A 22526-nucleotide genomic window follows, 5' to 3' on the forward strand; every position below is an offset into this window, starting at 1 on the left:
TCGAAACTCCCCTTCCCTGGTTCTTGTTCTTCGATCTTGCCCTGGTCCCAGCCGCCCGTCTTGTTTTCCATGGCCTTGAGCTTCCCGCTTCACGGTTCTTGGCTCGTTCAGCATCCATCCGCCGCCGCTCCTCCTCCCCACGTTTCCTGCGCTCAGCCTCGGCAGCCTTCTTTTTCTTTGCCTCCTCCATACCGTGGGCATAAGCAGCGGCGTGGGTTCGCTCATCGGCCTCGGACAGTTCATGTTTGCGCGCCTTCTCGGCACTCAGGATTGCCATCTTCTCCAATCTCTCGGTCAACTCGCCCTCGGTGAGTTTTGTCCGCGGGTTAGCCCCCGACTTGATGCGCGATTCCGACTTGAGCGCCGTGTTCTGGCCTGGCAGTGCTACTCCCGATGTCTTTTTGCCCGCGCGCGGCGCGTTTGGTCCTGCGCTGGGGCCAGTGGGAGCGGACGGAGGGGGTGCCGTGTCATTGCTCGCGCTGCCTGGCTGGGCCGCGTGGCTCGGACTGGAGGCCTCCTGGTTTGGAGCTTCTTGGCTTGCCGCCGGCTGGCTGGCGGCCGGCGAGTTGACGGCCGGCTTCTGGTGTGTGCTCGGTTTGCTGGCGTTCGAGGGGCTGTTGGCGGCAGGCTGACGTGGAGGGCGCGGGGCAGGCTTGTCGCTGTACTTTGAGTGCGCCAAACCTTTGACCACAGGTTTCGCCTTGACGGGTGCAGGCGCCGGTGATCTATCGGGCTTTCCAGCAGGGATCTCGACAGCCTGATTTGGAGGCGCACCTTGCGCTGGTGCGATTACAGGCGCGGGCGGCGGAGGGACCTCGGTGACAGCATTGGTGAGGGGCTCGAAGTCGTCGGAGAACAAATCGTCGTCGGTGCGACCGCCAAACTGATCGTCCATGGCAGCTGCAATGTTGACAGTTCTATCGGCTGTGGAAAGGATGATACAGACACTGTCAGCGGCAAGGCAAAGGTCCCAATGACTTGTGGTTGTGAAGCTGGAGACACGATCGAGCGTTGTCGCATTCCTCGACCCAACCCGCTTGGGAAGCATATGAGATTGTAGCCCCGCCACCCATGGCAACACACGATTGGCGCGATTGGCACGACTGGAGCTCATGTGGGGTCATTATGTATACTTGTTCTCGGTGCGGCTGGTCTGGCCAGTGACTCACGTGATCATGTATATCCGTCAAGCAACTGTACCACGCGGGTGGAAGCGGCTGACACTACATGGGACAAAACGACTGATCTGAAACAAGCCTTTACAAATTACAACAGACAAACCTGCGCAAGGGGGACGGGAGAGAAACATGGTTCGGCCAAGTTCGAACAGACATCATAATGGACGTGCCAGCGTCCATCGCATCTTACCAAGAGTACCTCTCATGGCCCACTGAGTGAGGGACCTCACATCAGACAGGTAGACGCTCACCACTGCCGACCCTCTCCCAGAATTTCCTCAATCGCCAGACTCGCCCGATGCCACGGCTCTGCTCCCACTGTCGCATGCCTTCTTCGCGCTGCAGCACCTGACGCTTCCAAACGGCATCGACCCACCTTCGGAGTCCGTCCTTTACCTGTTCCTTCTCGATTGCTCTTCGTTTGGCGACCAGACCTGGCGCAACATGCACGACGGCTAGCCCAGGGACACACTCGTACGGCAGGACGGCGCGCTCGACTAGAACTTCGGCAGGCGGCCTTCTGGCTAAGCGACGGGCAAGTCGAATGGAGACAAGAGAGCGGCCCAGGCGGCGCGAGACGACTGTAGTGTTAGTGAGAAATATGGAACGTGCGATCAGGTCTGCAAGTGGAGGCCTGGTGGCTAACAGTGGTGGGAGAATAGCGCGATTGAGACGGAGGCGGTACGCGTGAAGTATTGGTGCCATTGACAGAGTTCGGAGGTGATGATTGATCTGAGCCCGATATGTCAGTTGAGCAGGAGATGCTACCAAAACAAGACCAGGAGGGGACATGGGCCGCTGGCACACAGCGCAGCCGTGGTCGGTTGTGTGTAAGTGAGCGTGGGAAGAGGAAATAGCGAGAGAAAGGCGGACAGAGGTGACGAGGAGACAACGGGGGGCGGGAGCTGGAACTGTCTCAGGCGCACTGCGGGGTCAAATGCGTACCCTGGAGATGGACAACAAGTCGTTCACGTCAAGGAAGCCTAGGATGTCGAGTAAGACTTCGTTGGGCATGATCGTCAGCGATGCCTTCGCACTCGCGGGGACTTGCTCCGTGTCACGGTCTTCTGCCCTATGAGAATCAAACGAAGAGATCCAACAGTCGGTGAGCTGTGCTGCTTGCTCTGTGTACGGCAGAGGATGCGGTCGGGTATCAATGGCCTTTGAGCCGATCACTGGGTCCAACGAGGGTCGGCCGCCATCATGACCGTGGTCGCAGTACTGTACACCTTCTGCCTCAGCCGGCGAGGGGGTGACAGCAGGGACACCGACAAGGGTCCCAGAGGGGCTCACGAAGTGAGGGTGGGACTGCTCGGATGACATTGCCCTGTACCTTCGCGGAGGGAGATTGGGTCGGATATGTTGAGAGCCGCTCGAAGCGATTGTACGATCGACTATGCAAAGTCACGCCTCCCAGCGTCGCCAGATATTCTTGTCTACCGGGGCGAGAATCCAGAAGGAAGCTGTGACTGACGAGCGGGGACGTGTTGCCGCGAAATCGGCGAGTACTGTGACGCGAGACGAATGGCAGCGCAGATTGCGAAGTCGACAGGCGCAACACGGCACGTACGCTGACGACGAACCGTGCCTCCGTTGTCACAAAGCAGATCCTCCGTCGAGGCGCTGTAGCCGCTCTTCCAGCTGGTCCAGGTCATCCAACTGATGCTATGCGACTGGATGCCAGTGGTGGGGAAAGAGTATTCAGGATGATGGCCGGCCAGTTCGTTAGCGTTGCGATGACGGGGAAGAGGTTGCTGGAGGACCCTGGACCCAAGGCTACAGATACCAAATGAGAAATGAACGATGCTGGTCAGCTGGCCTCGTCATGTCACGGCAGGCGCCATGACGTGCGCCAACGAGGAGCGGGGCGGGGCAGGGCATACCGTGCGGAAGATAGGAAGGCCAGCGCGATTTGTAGGCGAATGACACCCAGCGGGCACTGTGTCTCGGCATCTTTTTTGATGTTCGGTTAAGCGGCCCCCACAGTTCTATGATCTACACTTCATGGCCAACTTTTGCCCATCGTGCATCTCGTACGGCGCACGTGGTTTTCAAATGGAACACGAAACAGCAGTGGTCACAGCAGCCGCCCGTCCGCCCGCTGCAGTCTATTTCACTGAAGCCGCGCTTCTGGTCGCGTCTCCGGCCATAACTGTCGCCGAAGCCTTCCCAGTCCATCTTGCCCCCAAGCCCCCAATCAGGCCCGCTGTAGACGCAGCAGCTAGGGCTGGCCAGCTCGACGTAGGCAAGGAACAAGGACACAGACAGCGTCGTCTCGAGATCTTAGCGTCCACGGAACACACTCGGCCCGTCCCCCTTCTCGACTCCAAGCGAATTGGCGGGCCGGAAGTTTCGGGGGCTGGAATCCCGGTCAGCGCCTTGGTCATAACAAGACCCCATGCCCGGCCAAGTCTTAAGCCAGGGTTGTTGGCTTGCCACCCCGCTTCACCTAGCTCATATCCCATTCAGGGCCTGGACAATCACCTATATGACAAGACTACTGTCTGGATCATCGAGGGGGAGTTCCCCCCTTCCCCTGAATCTTGCGATTGAGTTGGCAAGTCCGAGACGAGGCGGCAAAGCATCACATCTGACCGACCTCAGCATGACTCGGGCTACCAGTGCACACGTGAAGTATCACGCTCGAACCGCGCTCCTTTCTACCTTGGTCACGAGTTGTGATGTAACCATTTTACGAGGGCCTTGTCGCCAGTACGTATCCAAGCCTGAGTTGCTGAACCCATTTCCCGCAGCCACTTCTTGGGCCGCTACATGGAAAGCGGCAACGTCGTCATCATTATGCACTGTTTGAGATCGCACACCATGGTCTTCCTGGCTTCCGTACAGCCCCGACTTGTTTCGTTTCGGCGTACTTGCCAGGCAACGCGACACTTGTGACCGGGGTGGGCTGTTGGGCCTTGCTGGCATCTCTGTCATGGCCTGATTGCTGGAGGTGACTTTCAGTGAGGCATCTAGCTTCTTTTAGCTTCCCTTGCAGCAGCGCGTGCGGATATGATGTGGCATATCCTAATGATGATTACGATTTCAGGCCCCCATGCCGAACAGCCAACAACCCGCGCAGCGGACGTGCCTCCGCCAGCCAGGTATGCCCAGGCCTGCACTAGGTGTTCTCTTGCACGACGGGGGAAAGGGACAATGCCACTGAAGAATGGCCGTGAAAGAAGACGGTGTCAACATCCAACGACGGAAGGATGGGTCTCTGTGGCCGCCACTCAGGAGGGTGACACAACAGCATACGCGCTTCACAGAATACAGCGTTTGGAGAAAAGCCCACAATCCAGATCCGGCTCCAATCCGCCCACGAAAGCTGCCATGGTTCTTTCGACCTTTGTGGCAGACTACCGATCCTTCCGATACGCTCTTATCATGACTTAAAAGTCTTGACATGGCAGAGATTCTACTGTCGTTGTCGCCAACTGTGACGGCATGCGGCGTCGTGGAGCGGCCGCTCTTTGGGGCCCGATGCGCCAACCAATCACTCCGTGTAGCGCCCTGCCATGCGGCTGTACCAGAAACATGACCCAATACTCAGACACGGGTCTCCTGCCGACGCTTTCTTTTCGTGGTTCCTCTTGTCAATCGAGTCGAACGCACGGCTTCCACTGTCAGGCTCATGGCACTGGCCCCTGCAAGTGGCCTAAAATATGCCAGCTAGAGCACGGAAGAGCGCAAGCGGTAACGTCCTGCGGGAGATCGACATGTCACAGTCGCCAATTGTACGAATACAATCGCCAATATTGTCCAATCACCACGTGCACGGTTCAACGCCAAATAGAAGATTGAAGAACTTGCTGCCCGTCATTGGACATATATGCAGCTTGCGGCAGAGCATGTCCAATAGTTGGTCGATGACAGATGCATTCCACAGGTTTCCACACGATCCACGAAGCTGGGTCTGCTCCTCTCTCTTAATTTGCATATCCAGTGGCTTCATGATAGCATAGCAATGGGTTCAGAGACATCCACCCGCCTGGCCTTGTCATGCATTTTCCCTAGTTCACAAAGTAGATCCAACCTACCCGAAGCAAAGCGAATGATGTTGTGACTACGAGACAGGTCGTGAGCCAAGCACTTTACGAAGACGATGAATGCAACTACGACAGACCAACTGGGCGACCAGGCATGTGACTGGCCTCCAAAATCCATTTATTTCTAGCTTCTTGACTGGGCCCAAGACTCCTATACTTAGCCAACGTGCCATTTCTGTTTCGCGAAACGCCTGTGTGGATGACTGGCCCGCTGGATGTAGCCATGGCGGCCACGGTAAGGCCCGTATATTGGTCACGACGATACCGCTCAGCTGAGGAACGGCCAGAATTGACCGCTAACAGTCAGGCTGTGCTAGTGCCATGATCATCATCTACACTACGCCCCATTGTCTGTTTTTACTGCTCTGCACAGTGTTGCCGGTCTCCTTTAACCACGATGTTTCGCATCTTGGCGATAGGTAGCCAGGTGTATACGCCGTAGAGCACTGTTCACATACAGGGCGTTAGGAGCGAAGATCGACGATCGGTCAAACAGTGTGAAGAGGAACTCCGAAAAAACCGGATGCCAAAGGGGACGAGAACGCAAGGCTCGCCAGAAAGGGAAGAGGAGTCGTATTGCCAGCACATCACTCCGAATGCCTAGGCTGCCAGCCCTGCTCTCACCTAGACCCCCGAAGAGTGAGGCTTCTTGACCCTTGCAGAAGAGCTCTTCTCACAGCGTACATCGGTCCTGATCGCCGTGGCCCATACTTCTGCGCGTCACTCGCAGAGCAAGACCCCCGTTCGCGGTGGGTGAAGCCGGCCTCCTCCATGCAGGCTGCAGTAAACCCCCATGTCCGTCTTCATACGGCGCTTTCTGCCTGTTTTGTCGGCTTAGATCCCCGATTGCCGTTCTTGAGGGAAGTCGAAGTCTGCAGGGTACCGATATCATCACAGCATAAAGAGCGTTGGGCTCATGTATTCAGGCTCATCTGCGTCGGCTGACCGAGTGGCACTCTCGTCATGGTCCTCGGATACGGATGAGACCTCTTGCTTCGAGCCCTCGCCTTGCTTTTTCTTCTTCGCCTCTTTTCCACAGACCCTCCAAAGTCTTTGAAAATGGTGTGCGTACGACATGGCCTCCAATAGGCTGCGACCCGAGCTTCCGCGAGCCGTTTCTGCATGTCTTCGCATCTTGTGAGACCGACTATGAGGTTTTCAGACACCGAGGCTGCTGCTAGGGTTGTTTATTTGTTGAAGCAGCCCACCAGACTATCTGTCGTTCCGACTGGAGTGATGTGAGTCCAAGCTAATTTTGTACATCACGATTCTCCGTTGATGGCGTTGATTTTCATCAGACCTGTGATGCCGGGTGAGGCATGATCGACTTCATGGCACTGAATGTGATCCATGTTGAAGTCTCCAGAAAGCACTCATTGTTGAATTGCTGGCTTGTCTGGGCCGCGTTGAGATCTTCCGGTCCATGCCACGCTTTTCGCAGAGTCCGCTGTTGCGCGGAGCAAATGCAGACAGAAGCCAGGCATATGCAAGGCAGCCTGCTGGGGGCCATGGCCAGAGGGCGGTCGCCACGTTGCCCTGGCCTCAGTGAATCGGCCGGCACGACGCGCAGCTTTGGCAAGAAGGAGAAGACCAGGGGTTACCTGGTTACTGATCTGTGTAACGTTTGCGGAGGAACGGGGATCAGTAGATCGTGTTCCTTGTAGCCTTCAGGCGGCCTCATGTGAGACCGGGGTGCTGCGGTAAGTACACCACCTCAAAGTCAAGAATACTCAGACCAGGTTGAGGCGAGGTCGAGGTGAGACAAGGTTAAGTAGCCCGGGGTCGCTTTACAACAGGCCAGGCTGCCTGAAGTACATAGCGTCAGGGACCACAATGTTATTCAAGCAACATGGCGAGTGTGTTGGTGACAATCATGTCTCGTGCAGAGGGCCCCCAGCCTCTGCCCGCTCATGTGTGGCGAACAGTGAGCCTTGTTCTTCGTTCGTTGGGGGCGGCCTGTGATCTAAACCGGCCGCATGCTGAGGCGGCCCGGCCGTGGCCATCTCCAACCGCTCTCGATGCCTGACGATGGATCAAGTCGGTAGACACGACGCCAAGGCCCTCAAGGCGTCCCGACATTGCTAGATGGAATTTTCTTCGAGTCATGTCAATGATTATTGTTTCCCGTCAACTGGGAAAGCACCACCTTGATATCAGAAGAAGTAGTCCTGAATTGATGTAGGTGGTCAAGACGCCACAGCTGCATGTTTACACGCCCAACACCACATCGTAAGTCGCGGGCTTGAGGTTGGAGAGCAAGGGCATTAATAACACAATTGGTAGAATGCTAGTTCAGTTCAGAAGAGAAAACATCTGATGGGGTTCCACTGAAGCAGATGCGCTGGCAGAAAAGGGGTTCATCCCTGCATCATAGGCTTTCTGCGAGACGAAAGAACGGTCTTACGTCCCCCCACGACGAGTATTCTGACCAGTCAAGGAGGTCCATTTCACCGAGAAGCGAAGAATGGCATCAAACAGGGACCGGCATCGATCCAGCCCAATCTGCTCGGCAGGAACAGGTAGACCGAGCATCCTGGTCTGACAGGTGTCGCCTCCTGCGGGCCCGGCCACGGCCGAGGGGAGAAGAAGCCAAGCGGGGGGAGGGGGGGACGCCCCAGCGGCGGCCGCGATGAGCATCAGTGTTGCTTACTTGCTTTATTGGCTCGAGGAAGCTACGACAGAGCTCGACTGTTGCAGAAACAGTACTCTCAAGAAATACTCGGCCGAAGCTGATGACGAAGGTGAGCAGCAGAGGCCTCTGATATTCCCTAAGATTCGAAGCTTTAGGACCGGTGCCTGTCGTAGCGACAGAGGGCTTCGAAGGCTCTCGTTGCGATGCATTCTGGCCATACAAAGTCGCCAGCCCGATATCTCTAGTCGCTCGCTGCATCAACCGAATCGTTCAGGGGTTCATGAACTGAAGGAGGGTATGCTGTACGTGCACAGTATTTCAGGCAGCACGACGAGGACACGGGAGACCGGGCATGGATTGCACACCCTCCCCCGGTGGCACACACACACACACACACACACATGTTCACCTCCACTCACACACACATGGGGCAATGATGGTGGCAGCCAACGATCGTGAGGCTTTTGTTCCTGGTCAAGCCAGGTACGTAGGATTGACCCCGGTCTTGACTGGCAAGGTCCCTTTTTCCGCATGTGGAATGCAGTGGTATGCCATATACCGAGAGTGGAGAAACGCACGCATGCAAAAGGTGATGTGCCTACGTAGGTAGGTTCGGGGGTGATGTTGCCTGAGCAGCCATGATCAACGTGGCAACCAGATAGCGTCCGAGACTAGGCCGTCTGAGTGTGCGTGCGGGACGATTTTTGCCCAAAGTGTCTGCAGACAGCAGAGCTACATGAGCAGCATCGAGCAGTAGTCTGGGCGGAGCCGAAGTATGCGGGCAGCGGGACGTATCATTTACCCATCCATGAATGAAGCCGTTCGCGAAAGTCTCGAGAGTTCGTCTATGGGAGGTGACAACACATCGTGCGGGTCCCGGTGCTTCTGTGCTGGCTGTCTGGCGAGTATAAGTTAGCCCCTGATCCGCAAGCGTGGAGAACGAGTGGTAGAGAAACTTACAATTCAGAGAACGAAACAAGCCCGAGAAAAAAAACAAAACGTTCGAATTGCGGACCTGGTGGTACACCAAAAGCTGAAACGCCGCCGATCGCCTGGCCACCAGAAGAACCAAGTCGAATAAAGCGCAGTCAGGCGTCTGACCTACTCTCGTAAGTTGCATCGCCCGAGCATACCAACTCAGCCCCCAATGTGACTGCGAGAAAGCACGCGGGAGAGGATTCCTATGCTTGATTGGGTTTCACCGTTGACACATGCCCCTTTAGATTCTTGACACAATCCCACGGCAGCACATTCGGTCCCTTTCCTCAGTGGCGAGCCCTGACGACGAACGGAAGATCATGTGCTACTTCTACCAGACCCGTTGGACGTGTGGGTATTGGAGATGGGGCCAGTTCAAGCAGCAGTGCAACAAGGAATACCGGACGGGCGAGACATGCGGGCTCAAGCTCGTGTACACTACCGTCCAGGAGGCGGACCGGTGCAAACTGTGTCATGATATCGACAAGAAGAATCGACGAATACTCAAAATGACGACGGACATCGATAGGTGGTACAGAGAAGGGAATCGACAGGCCACGATCGAGAGGACGCTGATAGAACTGACGGCAGTGGAGGACCAAAAAGCGGACATGGAACACCGACATCAAGCGAGAGTGCTCTGCCAGGATTTGGCGGCGTGATCTGGACACCCCCTCCCGAAAGCCCCAGGAGGTAAGTCTTCTGGAAGAAGATCGATCAGGGGCACACCCACCCCGAGTTGAGACATGGCGCACACTGACACGATGCGTCACAGTGGCTTCAATGCATCACACGAGGCACCAGCCGGCTTGGATGACATACCCACACGACAGAAGGGGGGTGTGGTCCGAAGAGGGGGGAGGGGCCTTGCTTCCCAGCACTCCAATCTTCCGGGCCTGGAAGAAGGGGGTGGTTGCTGGGAGCAGACACAACCACGTAGTGGTTCATCATTCGCTATCTTACTCATGATCTTGTGTGCTTTGTTCGTCACATACGGGGTGACGGGCTATCAAGGATCGCGAAAGGGTCGCGAAAGGAGACAACTGGGCAGAATGGATGTGAAAGGAATCTTTCTTCCATCTTCTTCCTCGCCTTTTCTTTTCGGCGAGAAGATGGGGGGGGGGGGTGGCATTCACATTGTATTAGGTATCGAGAAGAGAGAGAGAGAGAGAGAGAAAGAGAGAGAGAGAAAGAGAGAGAGAGAGGAACGTCTGTGTAAGGTTACTTTTGCGCGAGTTATGGGTAAGACGCCCTAATAAAAAAGGGTCAAAGATCCAGCCGTTCTTGGAAACGTAACAGTTCTTCAGTGTGTCAAGCGTAGCATAGACAGCTGCTTGGAACAGCTCACAAAAGAACGGCGAATCCCCTACCGCGCAGACCGCCAAACCACCCCAGCCTCTCTCTCGTCCTGCACAGCGACCCATCCGATGGTCGTCGCCACGCTTATCAGGCAAGGGAGCGCGCTGCAGAAAACGGATACAGCCGACAAATGAGATGAACGACACCGCAGCATGGGAAAGGAATGCAGTTGACCAGCTCTGGCCGGGGACCAGACCGAACCCAAGACGCCGCCAGTCAGTCCCTAAGTCGAGTCAAGAGTGTGCTCAAGCCCCCCTGCTTTCTCTCTCTCTCTCTCTCTTCGAAGCGGCAGACGCTCTCGTCCACGAGCACGCAGTATGGGCAGGCGGTGGCGAAGGAGAAGGCTTCTACGGCATATAGCGTAGGGGGTCATAGGGCTTCAGGCCCCCGCGTCTGGCTGCGCAAAAATTTCGCCGGGCAAGCCGATATTGGCGACAAGACCCGGTTCATAGCAATGGTACAGGGCTTGTCATCTGCGCGTGGGACCAGCGAAGGGAGCCTGGGAGTTTTCGCAGGATCCAGCCAGGGGGAGGGGGGAAAGACACGACTGGCTTGCATCGGGGTACTACTACTACTACTACTACGACGCAGTGAGCGGTCACCCATGCGGTCGCGCCCCCTCGCGCATCCCCATCCCACGCCTGGCTTCCGCCAATGAGCCACGGGAAACCCACAGACTCCCGCACAACCCTGAGAGGGCGGGGAGGCTCGAGCAAATCATGGACATGGCACCCCGGCCCCTTCATGCCTGCTCCCTGCTCGTGGTCTTCCGTTTTCGCGCGCGCGCTGCTCATTCGAGAATTACGCCGCGTCTCAGTCGTCGGCGTGGACCGAAGCCGGCGACGGGCCAGGCGACGGGCCAGGCCGTATGAGGTTGGGGGCAACGAGTGCCGGCCAAGGTAGAGGGGGACAGTCACTCATTTGTACGAAAAGGACCTCCACATTGGAGCGCCATCAGCCGACTGGGCACGTGGTCATTGCTAAATGGACTCGTGCGTTCCACGCTTGGGGTTGATGAAGAAATTGACCTGCAAAGCGATTGGCCAGATGAGGCAAGCAAGTGGACTTCGATGGCAAGGTATGCGAGCGGTGGCGTGTGGTGGAGAGCAAGAGGGGGTGCGTGTGCCCGGCTCTTAGGGCGTGCTTCGAGGTGATTTCTGATTTAACCATTTTGAGTAAACCCGACATGTTTTCTCTCGTGTCGTCAATTTCCATGACCTCATATTGTGCGAAACACCTAGCATTCCAATATTACTCAAGGAGAATGCAAGACTAACGAGCGTCCTGCAGGCGGGGGTATCGTCAACACCTCGCCGCATCACCGGCCCGTCCCTCGGTGCCGAACTGTCGGTAAGTAAGATGCGACGTGGGCATGTCCAAGGACTAATCGTCCAACGTCAAATAATGTACAAGAGTGAATACAGCGGCCACATGGCCGCAGCCGTAGCCGCAGCCGTAGCCGCAGCCGTAGCCGCAGAAACAGTCGCAGAAGCAGTCGCAGATGCAGCCGCGGCCAACACGGACCACGATGGACCAGACCGTAGGCGGTGCGGCGCACGTGTCGATGTTCTGTCCCGAAGCAGCACGTCATGCCATCGCAGCAGCTGCATCTGCAAAGGTGCCAACGAGGGGACCGTCAGACTCGGATTTGATGGATGGAGCACGGCGCTGCACGTCTACCGTGTCTTCCTGGGGAAGCCAATCCACTTGAACGCCCGCCGGGCCCTGGCCCTGACCCTCGCCCTCGTCCTTGGAGGCTAGTTTGGAGAGCAGGTGCTGATATCGAACGATGCGGGCTTCTTGTCCTGCATACGCAAAGAGTGCTGGCGCAGGTCGCGCCGCATGATCTTGCGGGGCGATCTCAAAAATATCGACCATGTTGCTGGGACGACGCGTCAGCTGGCTGTGCCATTCACGTTGTGTAGTCCGAGCGATTTCCAAGTCTCTTGATTTCGGGCTCTGCCGACAGGCGGACGACTCACTTGGATGTCTTGGCTACAACTCTCTGCAGGGCTTCATTCTCGCGTTGCACCTCGACGGGGTCTTCCTGGCCGCTCATGCTCTGGTCGCCAAAGCTGCCATAGTGAATGCCGTTGGGGTCGTCGAACAAAAGCCTCGATTCCTCGTCCTGTACGCAAGCGACCGTTAGCAAGCCATCTCTTGAATACTTCTGTATGGCGACAAACCTCATCGAAGACCTCTTTCCTGCTCCCACCCAAGCAGGAAGTGCAGACGCCCATCCTGCCGATCTGGCGCTGGAAGTACGGTACGCGCCGCGTGGGCTGCTAAACGGTGCGCAGTGACTGCCAAACAGCCTGCGGTGGCTGCCAATTCGATCTCGGGGCGGCGCAAGCCCGAGTGTTTTGCTGATTGCTGTTGGTGTCGCTGAAGCAGCACATGACAAGGCCGGAAATTGTGACACCTCGAAAGGCCATATTGAGCAGGCGGTCAGAGGTCGGACCATCGGGCTTCGTCGGAAGCAAGTCGGCCCGTGAAGACCCTCCCCCACTTTGCTGCCCTGGTTCGACATGACGCGGTGGGGAGGGGGGGAGGGGGCATGGCGGCCCGCTGGCTGACACACCAGGCGGGCCGCACACGCCCGAATGCCCAGCACAGAGCTGCTCCCAGGGAGGCGGTTCAGGCACACACCGACCTAGTCTTACGGCCAGGGTGACCCTGTCCCTGATCTTATCTTTTTTGACTTCACTTCCTCACGCCGAGAGTTGGGTCCAGCATTGCTCATTAAGAGAAACACAACTGGGCGACTCAGCGGCCCCGATGGCCGCCCATGATTGCAGACGGTCATGCGCAGTACCAGTGTGTCGTTCTCGCCATGGCCCAGGGTCACGTCTTTCTCATCTCCAGCTGCAAGATGGCCCATTTGGTGGGCTCCCTGGGCTTCGCGCTCTCCCTCGCCAGGGACTGCACGACTCCACATGGTTGCGCATAGATTTGCAACGGATACCATTGGTCTCAATGGTCTTGTCTCAAGATACCCATTTATCCCGTTGAAAAGTTGGTTGTGAAAGGGGAGCGGCGACCTCCCTCTTTTCCCTTCACTGCTTCCTTGAAAGGTAGCGGATTTCGCATGCCAACGTCAATCCCCTGCGACGAACACAGGCTGCAGCCCTGATTTCCATCCACAATGTATTGCCTCAATACATCTGCCCTTGATGCCAGCGGAGGGAAGGGTGAGCTGCGCCTGGACCCATCACGGTCCTTGATCAGACTCCTTCGGTCAGTTCCTCCAAACTCCCTGCTTGGAGGGTAAGGAGAATTGTGGTATAAGTGAGAGAGTCGTGCCGCCGCACTCTGACCCTTTCGAATCGTCTCATCACACAACAGCCTCTTCATCAAGTCATATAACCATTTCCACAATCTTTCATCTCGAGTCTCGATCTCATACACTGCATCTTCACACCTGAGACCCCAGAGGAGGATCCCGCACCTTACGCCGAGCTCAACGGTATCTCCGCCCACCATGTACCGCATTCCTCTCCTGCTCTTGCCATTTGCCTCGCTATCAAGCGCCAGGCCGGAACGCATGAGACCTCGCTCCAACACAAACCCAAACACCTGCCCTTGTCCCCCGGTCCAAGCCTACCCCGCGACGGTGACTGAGACGCTCCACGGTGCCGTCACCACCCTCAGGGAGACTGTCACCGAGTGCATCACCGTCACCGAGCCGGCCAAGACGCAGACCGTCATCCACACTATCCGCCAAGGCGATGACCAGTCGTACAACACACACGCCGAGTACGATGGCAAGAAGACGGTAACGGTCACCTACGAAATCCCCCCTACCACTACCAACGTATACCGCGATGGCGGCGACCCTTCCCGGGCTGCCTACGACGCAGTGACGAGGACCCATAACGGCTACGAGGCCCAGGCCTCCTCGTCTTACGACAAGGACCAGTACGCCGGCCACGGGAGCGAATCTGGGTACGAAAGCAGCGGAAAGCATGAGTACGGAACCAACGACTATTCCATCGGCAAGGACAGTTACAACGGAAAGGGAGAGTCCGGTAAGGATCACGCATCTGATCACGGATCCGGCGGTGGCAGCCATGACAGCGGAAAGGATGGCCAGGGTCAGGCGTACCATACCTCGACACCCGGCTCGGGTGGCTCAAAGCAGAACGGGGACTACGGAAGCGATAACAACCACAGCGGGAACAACTACAACAATGGAAATCAGCAAGGCAACGGGGACCACGACGGCAGCACTGGCACTGGCAGCAAGGACAACGGCGACAAGTACGATGCCGGAAACAAGCACGAAAACGGTGACCATGACGGCAGCAAAGACAAGGGCAACAAGCACGACGATGGCAACCAGAATGGCGGTGGCAACGACAATAACAGCAGCAAAGGCGGTGCTCACTACAGCAGCAGCGGAAAGCAAGAGTATGGGTCCGACGAGTACCACACCGAGTACCACACCGAGTCCTACGAACACAACGAGTCCCACGAACACAGCGAGTCCTACGACAAACACAGCGACAAAACATCGTACGGACAAGAGACCCATTACGGTGGCGAGACAGGCAAGGACGGCGAGGCATATGGCGACGACCACAAGTACGAGCAGGGCTCTGGTCACGATAACGGGGACAAGTACACTGGCGTCCATCAGAGTGCCGACGCCACCTACGGCCATGGCAGCTACCAAACCACTGCCCCTTATCCTGTGCCGTCGAACGGTACCAGGTCGGCCCATTACCCCGTGCCGACGAACAGTACTGGATCGGTCCCTCCCTGTGGACACCATGACCCGGGAAAGCCCTGCGTCATCACGACTGTCTATGGCACCGCTACCGAGCACATCACTGTTTACCCTACGGGCGCTCCTGAGGAAACGCCCGACTGCTCCATTTCATCTAAGATCGTGACCAAGTACAACACTGTCATCGCCACTCTCCGCCCCACTGGCGGTGTCTGGTCATCCGCCAATGCAACACAGACCGCTGGTGTCAACACCGTTAACGGTACTGCTACAAGCGTTGCCCCTGGGCCCGCGTACACTTCCGGACAGACCTACAAGTCCAAGCGCACGCCGAAGGCTCCTCGCGCGGCCTTCGCTAAGCTCATGAACCTGTGGTGATAGGCGACAGGCAGCGAGATGGAGCACCGTCGATGCTTTTTCCTTCTTCTTTTCTATGTCACTTTTTGGGTCCAGGTTTGTAATCTTTTGGAATTTTCGCACATGTAATGGCTATTGCCATAACAATGGCCATCGCCATCCTATAATAGTCACTAGTCACTTAATCGTACACGCATCGTATTTCTCAACCTCGTCGCCTGTAGTGACCTCTGGAGGCCAGATCAAAACTTCGCTCCATGCCAGACAATGGGCACCACCTGGACTGTCTTCAAATCAATATGCTTGTTATACAATTTTGTTTACACATGTCATCAGTTGGGTTTCGTATATCAACCTCCAAATCGAAACCCCATAAAATCGTCTTCATCGTCGTCGTCGTCGTCGTCTTCCCCTTCCTCTTCGCCGTCTTCTTTATCATCGCCTTTGCCTTTCCCAGTTGGACTGGTGACTGCCGCCTTTTGCGCTGGTGGCTCCACCTTTTCTGCGTCGGTCATATCAGCATGACTTCTCAGTGCCTCGCGTCGTTCTTTTAGCTTCCGCACCCTCGCCTCGAGTTCTTCCATCTCTTCAAACTCCGTCTCTAGCGCGCGCGTCGCTTCTTCCTTCTCATCAGCCACATCCTTCTCAGCCGCCAGGCGCCTCTTTTCGCGCTCTTCTTCCTCGGTCCTCGCATTGGCGGCATGCTCCTCTGCAGTCATGGCGGGTGCAGAGATGACGGCGTCGTCAGCATAGGGCATGCTTTCCGCCGCCATGTCAGCCTCGAATGCAGCCCACTCGTCCTCGTCCACCTTTTGCTGTGCGGTCACTGTTGACACCGCGTCGTCGGGCTGTCCGGAGGGCGCGATGGGGTCTTGAGGAATGAGCGGCGACGGACCAAGGGGCGTTGCAGTAGAAGAGGTGCCGTCGCGGTGGTGAGGCGTCGCGGGTCGTGATGGGATAAGCATCTCGCCGCCTTGGACGGGCGTCGTGGACGTCCTCCTGTTCAGTGTTGGGGGCGTCAACGTCTGGTCCTTTGTCGGCTGTATCTCTTGGTCGCGCGAGGTCTCGCCCGCGCTGTCGCTGCTGTTTTCCGAACCCAAACGAGCGCGTGTGTTTATGTCGTTCCTACTGCGCTTCTTGCGTGCTGTCGCATCGACCATCGTAGCATCCTCGTCGTCCAAGTCTGCATCGTGTTTTCGCTTGTGCGTGCCATTCGTCGGCTCTTCAATCGTTGTCGGTCTTGTCTTTTGCGAGGCTTGCAGCTTCTGAGACTTATCTGTGTGCCTGCTCCCGCGTAGATGGGCATCCCATAGCGACTCGGCCTTGACAGCTTCGTGGCAAAGGGTGCAGAGAAGCTTGCCAGCATCAGAGTAGGCGGCGAATGGATGGTCAATTCGACGGGCAGCACGTTGCTGCCGCAAGAGGGCCCGGACGTCTGACATGGCGACTTGCTGCATGAATGTGAAATGGCGGTCAATACGGCCGGCGAGAGAGTCGATGTGCGTCGGTATCGGGGTTCTTCGGTTATGGCTGGTTATGGCTAAATCCAAAGAAACAGCCTTTCTGCAACTATTCTCGGCTTTGGGCAGGTCCGGCTAGGGCGACGAGACTCTTCGACGCCTCGCTATGAGTCTGGGGCGAGTCTTGTCCGTAAACTCGGCAGTGTGCACGCTCTTTGTCGTCACCACCACGCTGTGTTGCTGACGAGGGGGAACCTAACAGCAGCTGTCAGATGAGGATCACCTGGGCACTTGGGGTACAGTGCAGGTAGCTTTCTCGGCGCTAAACCAAAACAAGGCACCAAGGTGGCGCAACGCCCATTGACCCCTCCACCCTTGAAGCACCTCTCGCAGCCAGGTGGAAGGTACCACTTCCCAGTAAGCAATTGGATCAAGCTCAGTTGCAAAACGCCTCCATTCCAGATGAGATAGCCCACGTCACTTGCACGCGACGCATCATATCCACACGACGGTATCGGATCGCGGTTTGCGGAGATGCAGTGATACATCACTGCATGGGATAGCCGACTTCCCCTTATCTATCTGCCGACTGCCAGCTCCAGCAACATGGGTGACAACACCGACCAGCAAGGCCAGAAGGCCCATTCCTCCGCTTTCCCGAATCCCCCATTGTTCTGGAAGGACTTCACGCCCGAGAACATTACTCGGATCGCAGAACTGCGAGCTACGCGGGCTGAGGAGACTAGCACTGACCTAAAAGACTTGCCGATCCGAACGTCAGCAATCCCCGACGAACTGATCAACCTACAGCCGCCGGCAGAACCGTCAACAGGGACCTGGCGCGTTCTGGGCGGACAGTATAGCGTACGTGAGGCCAGCGGTCTTTTTGAGAATCGCAATGGCAACGAGACTGACATTGTGCACAGTTGGACGACAAGCTGCCCTCCCTGGAGGAAGTCAACATCAAGCGCCTGGCTTCAGCTCACAACGACGAAAGGGATGGCAAGCATCTCGATCGTGCATTTGAGTTGAAACGAATGGCCAAATCGCTCCTGCTCAATTTTCTCGAGCTTGTCGGAGTAATGAGCATCACCCCGGAAGATGTACGCTCCCTCGCTCGTTGTCTTCATTCTGCGCGCCGCGCTGACTTTTGCCGCCCTTCTAGTCTACCGCCAAAGTTGACGATTTACGAACGCTTCTCATGAACTTCCACCATGTTCTTAATGAATATCGCCCCCACCAGGCGCGCGAATCGGGTATCGCATTAATGCAATCACATCTCGACCGAACCCGAGCCGAAACTGCAGCCATCAGGGCCCAGGTCGACAGCGCAAAGAGAGTACTAGAGGGCCTCGGCAGCATCGATATCCTTCAGGCCAGTCCTACATCAGAATCTGCATCAAAAGGGAATGAACAATCTGCGAGCAACGACCCCTTGGACCGACGGGAGAGGGAGGTGTGGGAAGCGGCCGACGAGCTCTTCCTCTGAGCTGGTCAGCAGCCGAAAGGGGCTGCACGTGAACAAGTTCCGAGTATCGCACGTGAATACATAACGACATGATTCTGTACGCCTGAAAAAATACATTGATACCCATTTCAGACCGCTGCGTCTTTCACAAGTTTGCTCCACATCTTACCATCTCACCCCTGTTCTCGTGCAGGAGACGCTATCTCTACAATACGAGCCTAGCCTGCACGACGCACCGCATCTTCCAATCTGAATTCGACGTCTACATAACTGTGCACGGGATAGGGATACAGCAGCATGAGTAGCCGTCACACTCCAAGCACTTAGTTTTGCCACCGGTCGCCTCGGCAGGCTTGAGAACACTTTCCGCGATAGATGTTGCTGCACTGCCAGGACCGTTGCGGTTGACGGGCGTAAACCGGGAGCTGCAAGCCATGGTTTCGTTTTCGGCCGGTTCAGAAACTAAAGCTCAAGGTCCGAGGCGCATAAATGTCGACGGCTTGTAGGCTGGAGAAGCAATTTGGCTGGGTTCTCAGCAAGATGTTAGCGACAAGAACCAGTGACGTCAATTGCTCATATGGCCTTGAGAACGCGGCACGTACAGATGGTAATCGGGAATCGGCGCCAACAGGTTGTGCTTCAGCGAGGTGGACCGTCGGATAAGCAGTTAAGACCTTACAATACGCACTGCAAATAAGATGACAAGACGGGTAACGTCTTATTTAAGGCACAGTGAGTCAACGTCCTTGGACAGCTGTGTCAAGGTCTCCCCAGGTCGTGTCCAATAGATGTGACGCAATTTAGCCGTCTGTGCCAACGTAGATCTCACCAGCCACCAAGTCGTCGTGTCGCATTTGTTGGTTCAAGCCATGTACCCTGCAGTGCCCAGATTTGGGTCGCCTCAGGCGCGCCATGTGCAAGCAATACTAGCATTCATCGTTAACTACACGCGAAAAGCTACTACTATTCCCAGGCGAGACATTCCGAGAAGGACAAGAGCAGGTTACACCAGATCAGGCGGACCTTTCGCGCAACCCAGATAGTGTAGCTTCCATCCCTGCGAGCCATGCGCGAATCGCCAACCGAGTACCCTACAAATCCATGTTGCCCGAACCCTTTGTTGAACGCAACGCTCATATCGTAATTTGTATAAGAAACCAACGCCGTCCCACTTTGCTGTTCCCTACAGCGGTACTGCCTCTCAAGCAGATGGCGTCGCTGTCGATTGCGTATTCGCCGTTCGCGCACCGCCTCCTGACGCCGATGCCATTGCCTCGCTTTCGATCTGGAGAAGCTGGCTAAGATACTTGAGATCTACGCGGGCTCTCTCGTCACGTTCGAATATCCCACGACAAACCTGCCATTCCCGGCGCGTCATGCGAATCGCCTGAGGCAGAAGAAATTGAACGGTGGCACAATCGATGAACGGCCCAAGTACTTCTCGCGCTATAGCCTCGCCCTGCTGTCGAAGCTTGTTCATATCATCTTCCGAGGGCTCACGCTGTGCATAGCCGTGTGGTGCCTGATTCGGCGGCACCACCTGATGGGCGCCTTGTGTTGGATGCCCGTTGGTAGTAACCGGGGATGGCGAGGCGTGTGCAAAGGGACTCTGGCCCACGGCTGGAGAGAAAGCAGGGCCCGACACTGACGGCTGACGATTGCCTTGGCTAGCTGGGGTTGGGGTCGTCGTATTCGTCTTCGGAGACTGCGCCGGATGCTGGTCAAGATTTCTATAGACGAAAACTGCCAGCAGAATCGGTTCACCGCGACGTTGTGGGATCAGGTTGTCGGAAAAGTTGAGCAGAAATTCTGGCAATCCGCTGTCGCCTGCAGGGACAGGGACGAGATAGGTATCGCGCACATTGCCCACCGCCTTCTGGCCGATAACTGCATACCTCTTCTTGGAACTGAAGTAATCAAAAAGCTTCCGAAATTCGGGTCGCGAGGATTCGGACGAGGGCGACAGCGAGACAACGACGACATCAGTCTTGTCCGAGTACCGTAGGCCACAGAGATATTCAATGGCCTTCTGTTCATCGATACGACCGGCCACGGCCATTCTCTTTGGAATCAGCGTCGACCATGGCAACCCAATGCTCGCGGCTAGGTTAGCCCCTGCTACAAACTTGGCAGTGGCCGGGAAGTCCGCAATCGTGTTCATGGCAAGGCTTCCACGCCATACAACATCGGGCTCAGACTCGTCAGTAGGGGAGTATGGCGGAGAATCCGTCTCGTCCTGTAGCAGCCGGTCAACATCAGCATCGACACCGGGCCCATTGCCGTGGTACACCTGGCCCGATGGGCGTCGTTCTTGCCCTGTGGGCGATTTGACGCTGGAGAAGACCTTATTGATATCAAAGTCTGCCTGTCGCGGCGATTGCTGAGGGCCTTGTGTATCAACATGCAAAGCTGCGTGTGCGGGCAACTCAACCGAGTTTTCTGGGCGTGGGGGCTCAGTTTCTGTCGCGTCGGCCTGTTGGTCGCGAGCGCTGGGGCGACGGAACGCTGGGCGAGCCTCCTCCATCTGAGATTCGGCATCGTTCTCCACCATTTCGTCCCCTTTATGTGTGCGTCGCATGCGAGGACCGTCATCTGTGACCAGAATCGACTGCTTTTCAGACTTGGCCCTCAACTCCGCATTCAGACGTTGCTGTTCCTTCGTGGCCAGCTGATCAGAAGTCATGACAGCTAACATTGGGGGCGACAGTGTGCTATGAAGCAATCCCATGCTGAGCTCTGGATTCGCTTTCAGGTTCGAGACCAAAGTCCTGCACCTATTTGAGTACTGACTAGCGTCGGGGTGACTGTCACGAACAGCTCGCTCAATCTGGATCGCCCATAGCTCGGACAAGGCAGCAGGTGTGGTGTCCTTTGGCACCGTAATGAGCTTGTTCTTCAAAGCTGTTCCGAGGCCAATGGCCACAGCCTTTTGAAGGGCTTGCGCCACAGACCGGTGGTTTGTGTCAGCTACGTCTGCCATCTTCGCGGGAAGGTCAGCAGGCGCAACATATTCGACCCCCTTCGGCTCGGTTCTGGAAACTTTTCGCACCTTGGGTGCGGGTGTCTGTTGACATACATGTTAGTTTTGGTCGTTCCAACTAGACAGCTCTTCGCGGGAACTCACCTTCACATCCTTGTCGCTCTCGTCAGCCTTGCGCTTCGCTGGACCAGGTTTCGAAACCTCCTTTTTGCCCTTGGGTTTCGGAGCAGCCTCCGGCGCAGGTGAGTCTCCAGCCTGGGAGCTCGCGGCCTGCGAAACATCCTCCTTGGAATCGCTGACGCGCTTGGATCCTCGGATCCCCTTCTTCTTTCCAGGCTTCTTCTTCTTCTCGGCAGCCTCGGCTGATTTTCTGTCCCTGTACGCCTTTTGGCGTTCTTCCCAGGGTTTCCTACCTTCGGCTATGCCAGAAAGTAGCTCCTTGTGGTACTCCAGCTGAGGGCGGCATTGCTCGCAGTAGTAGTGCTCGGGGAGATTGTCGTCGGGCATGCCCATGCATACATTGTGCTGCCAGGCGCCACAAGTGTCGCATGCGACCCAGACTTGGTCATCCTCGTCGTCGTCTTGATCGGTGGCGCCGCAAACACAGCGTATTATTTCCTCTTCAGGCTCTTCTTCCTGCTGCTGCTTCTTCTTTCTACCTCGCTTCTTCGGAGCCTCGAGAGGCTGATCGTCGAAAGCTTTCGTATGCTGTCCCTTCGTAGCGCGTACAGAGCGCCGAGGTTCGGATTCTGCGCCTTCAGGTCAGTGATTTCGTTCTACGACGCCCTTCGACGCGCAATGCGATCGCGGGGCAGATTGGAGGGCTGTGCGCCAATGCTTACCGGACATGTCGCTGACGTGAAACGATATGCGTCCCTCTCAGGAGCTCAGTAGCTGGAGGTCACCCTGGCAAGTCGCGAGGGTTATGGGCTTCGAAGCCGGTCTGGACAGACCGAGCGTGGTTTGCGACGGGGGTACTGGAGCTCGCGAGTGATTGCGCCGCGCGGGCCTTTGTCGCGAACGCGAGGACCACTCAGCTTCGCGAGAGGAGCAATTACGCGATTGAACGCGGTCCTAAGTTTTTACGGCTGGATAATACACTATGGGACCTTTCTCGGAGAACTCGTCAACGAAGAAAGAAAACAGAGAAGCCTTGTCGCGCGCGAAGGAAGGGTAAGAGGTCGAGATGGGTGGGAAGCTTCCTACTTCACAATACATGAGAGGGGTTACGTAAGGCTAGTGCGGATGTTGGTCACGTGTACTGCCCGGAGTCGCGGTGAGCTTCAGCCTACGACAATGCCCACCTCGCAGCCTAGGCCCACTTTGAAGTACCTGT

The 22526-nt window shown here is 56.4% G+C and overlaps 7 protein-coding genes across 7 annotated transcripts in view; 3 read left to right on the forward strand and 4 right to left on the reverse strand.

The window, feature by feature from the left end:
• Nucleotides 1–1114, reverse strand: part of VDBG_10000 (predicted protein) — a gene marked incomplete at both ends in the record, with an annotated part of 1825 nt that extends 711 nt beyond the window's left edge. The window contains one exon of the mRNA XM_002999660.1: nt 8–1114. Within this exon, the coding sequence (XP_002999706.1) occupies nt 8–1114 (1107 nt within the window). The remainder of the gene's footprint in view (nt 1–7) is intronic.
• Nucleotides 1115–9157: 8043 nt separating this feature from the next.
• VDBG_10001 (conserved hypothetical protein) lies at nt 9158–9499 on the forward strand (the record flags this gene model as incomplete). The annotated part of the gene is made up of 1 exon (XM_002999661.1): nt 9158–9499. The coding sequence occupies one exon, from the start codon at nt 9158–9160 to the stop codon at nt 9497–9499; it is 342 nt and encodes a 113-aa protein (XP_002999707.1).
• A 2284-nt stretch (nt 9500–11783) lies between these two features.
• On the reverse strand, nt 11784–12436 carry VDBG_10002 (conserved hypothetical protein; the record flags this gene model as incomplete). The annotated part of the gene is made up of 3 exons (XM_002999662.1): nt 11784–12078; nt 12179–12324; nt 12383–12436. 3 exons carry the CDS (start codon nt 12434–12436, stop codon nt 11784–11786), a joined length of 495 nt encoding a protein of 164 aa, XP_002999708.1.
• A 1241-nt stretch (nt 12437–13677) lies between these two features.
• VDBG_10003 (predicted protein) lies at nt 13678–15303 on the forward strand (the record flags this gene model as incomplete). Its single annotated transcript, XM_002999663.1, has 1 exon — nt 13678–15303. The coding sequence occupies one exon, from the start codon at nt 13678–13680 to the stop codon at nt 15301–15303; it is 1626 nt and encodes a 541-aa protein (XP_002999709.1).
• Nucleotides 15304–15632: 329 nt separating this feature from the next.
• Nucleotides 15633–16724, reverse strand: VDBG_10004 (conserved hypothetical protein; the record flags this gene model as incomplete). Its single annotated transcript, XM_002999664.1, has 1 exon — nt 15633–16724. The coding sequence occupies one exon, from the start codon at nt 16722–16724 to the stop codon at nt 15633–15635; it is 1092 nt and encodes a 363-aa protein (XP_002999710.1).
• Nucleotides 16725–17348: 624 nt separating this feature from the next.
• VDBG_10005 (mediator of RNA polymerase II transcription subunit 7) lies at nt 17349–18231 on the forward strand (the record flags this gene model as incomplete). Its single annotated transcript, XM_002999665.1, has 3 exons — nt 17349–17606; nt 17669–17845; nt 17908–18231. 3 exons carry the CDS (start codon nt 17349–17351, stop codon nt 18229–18231), a joined length of 759 nt encoding a protein of 252 aa, XP_002999711.1.
• A 1180-nt stretch (nt 18232–19411) lies between these two features.
• On the reverse strand, nt 19412–22039 carry VDBG_10006 (conserved hypothetical protein; the record flags this gene model as incomplete). The annotated part of the gene is made up of 3 exons (XM_002999666.1): nt 19412–21274; nt 21335–21945; nt 22033–22039. 3 exons carry the CDS (start codon nt 22037–22039, stop codon nt 19412–19414), a joined length of 2481 nt encoding a protein of 826 aa, XP_002999712.1.
• Nucleotides 22040–22526: the final 487 nt, after the last annotated feature.

Source organism: Verticillium alfalfae, genomic scaffold (genome assembly GCF_000150825.1).
Source record: "Verticillium alfalfae VaMs.102 supercont1.18 genomic scaffold, whole genome shotgun sequence".
Lineage (NCBI taxonomy): Eukaryota > Fungi > Ascomycota > Sordariomycetes > Glomerellales > Plectosphaerellaceae > Verticillium > Verticillium alfalfae.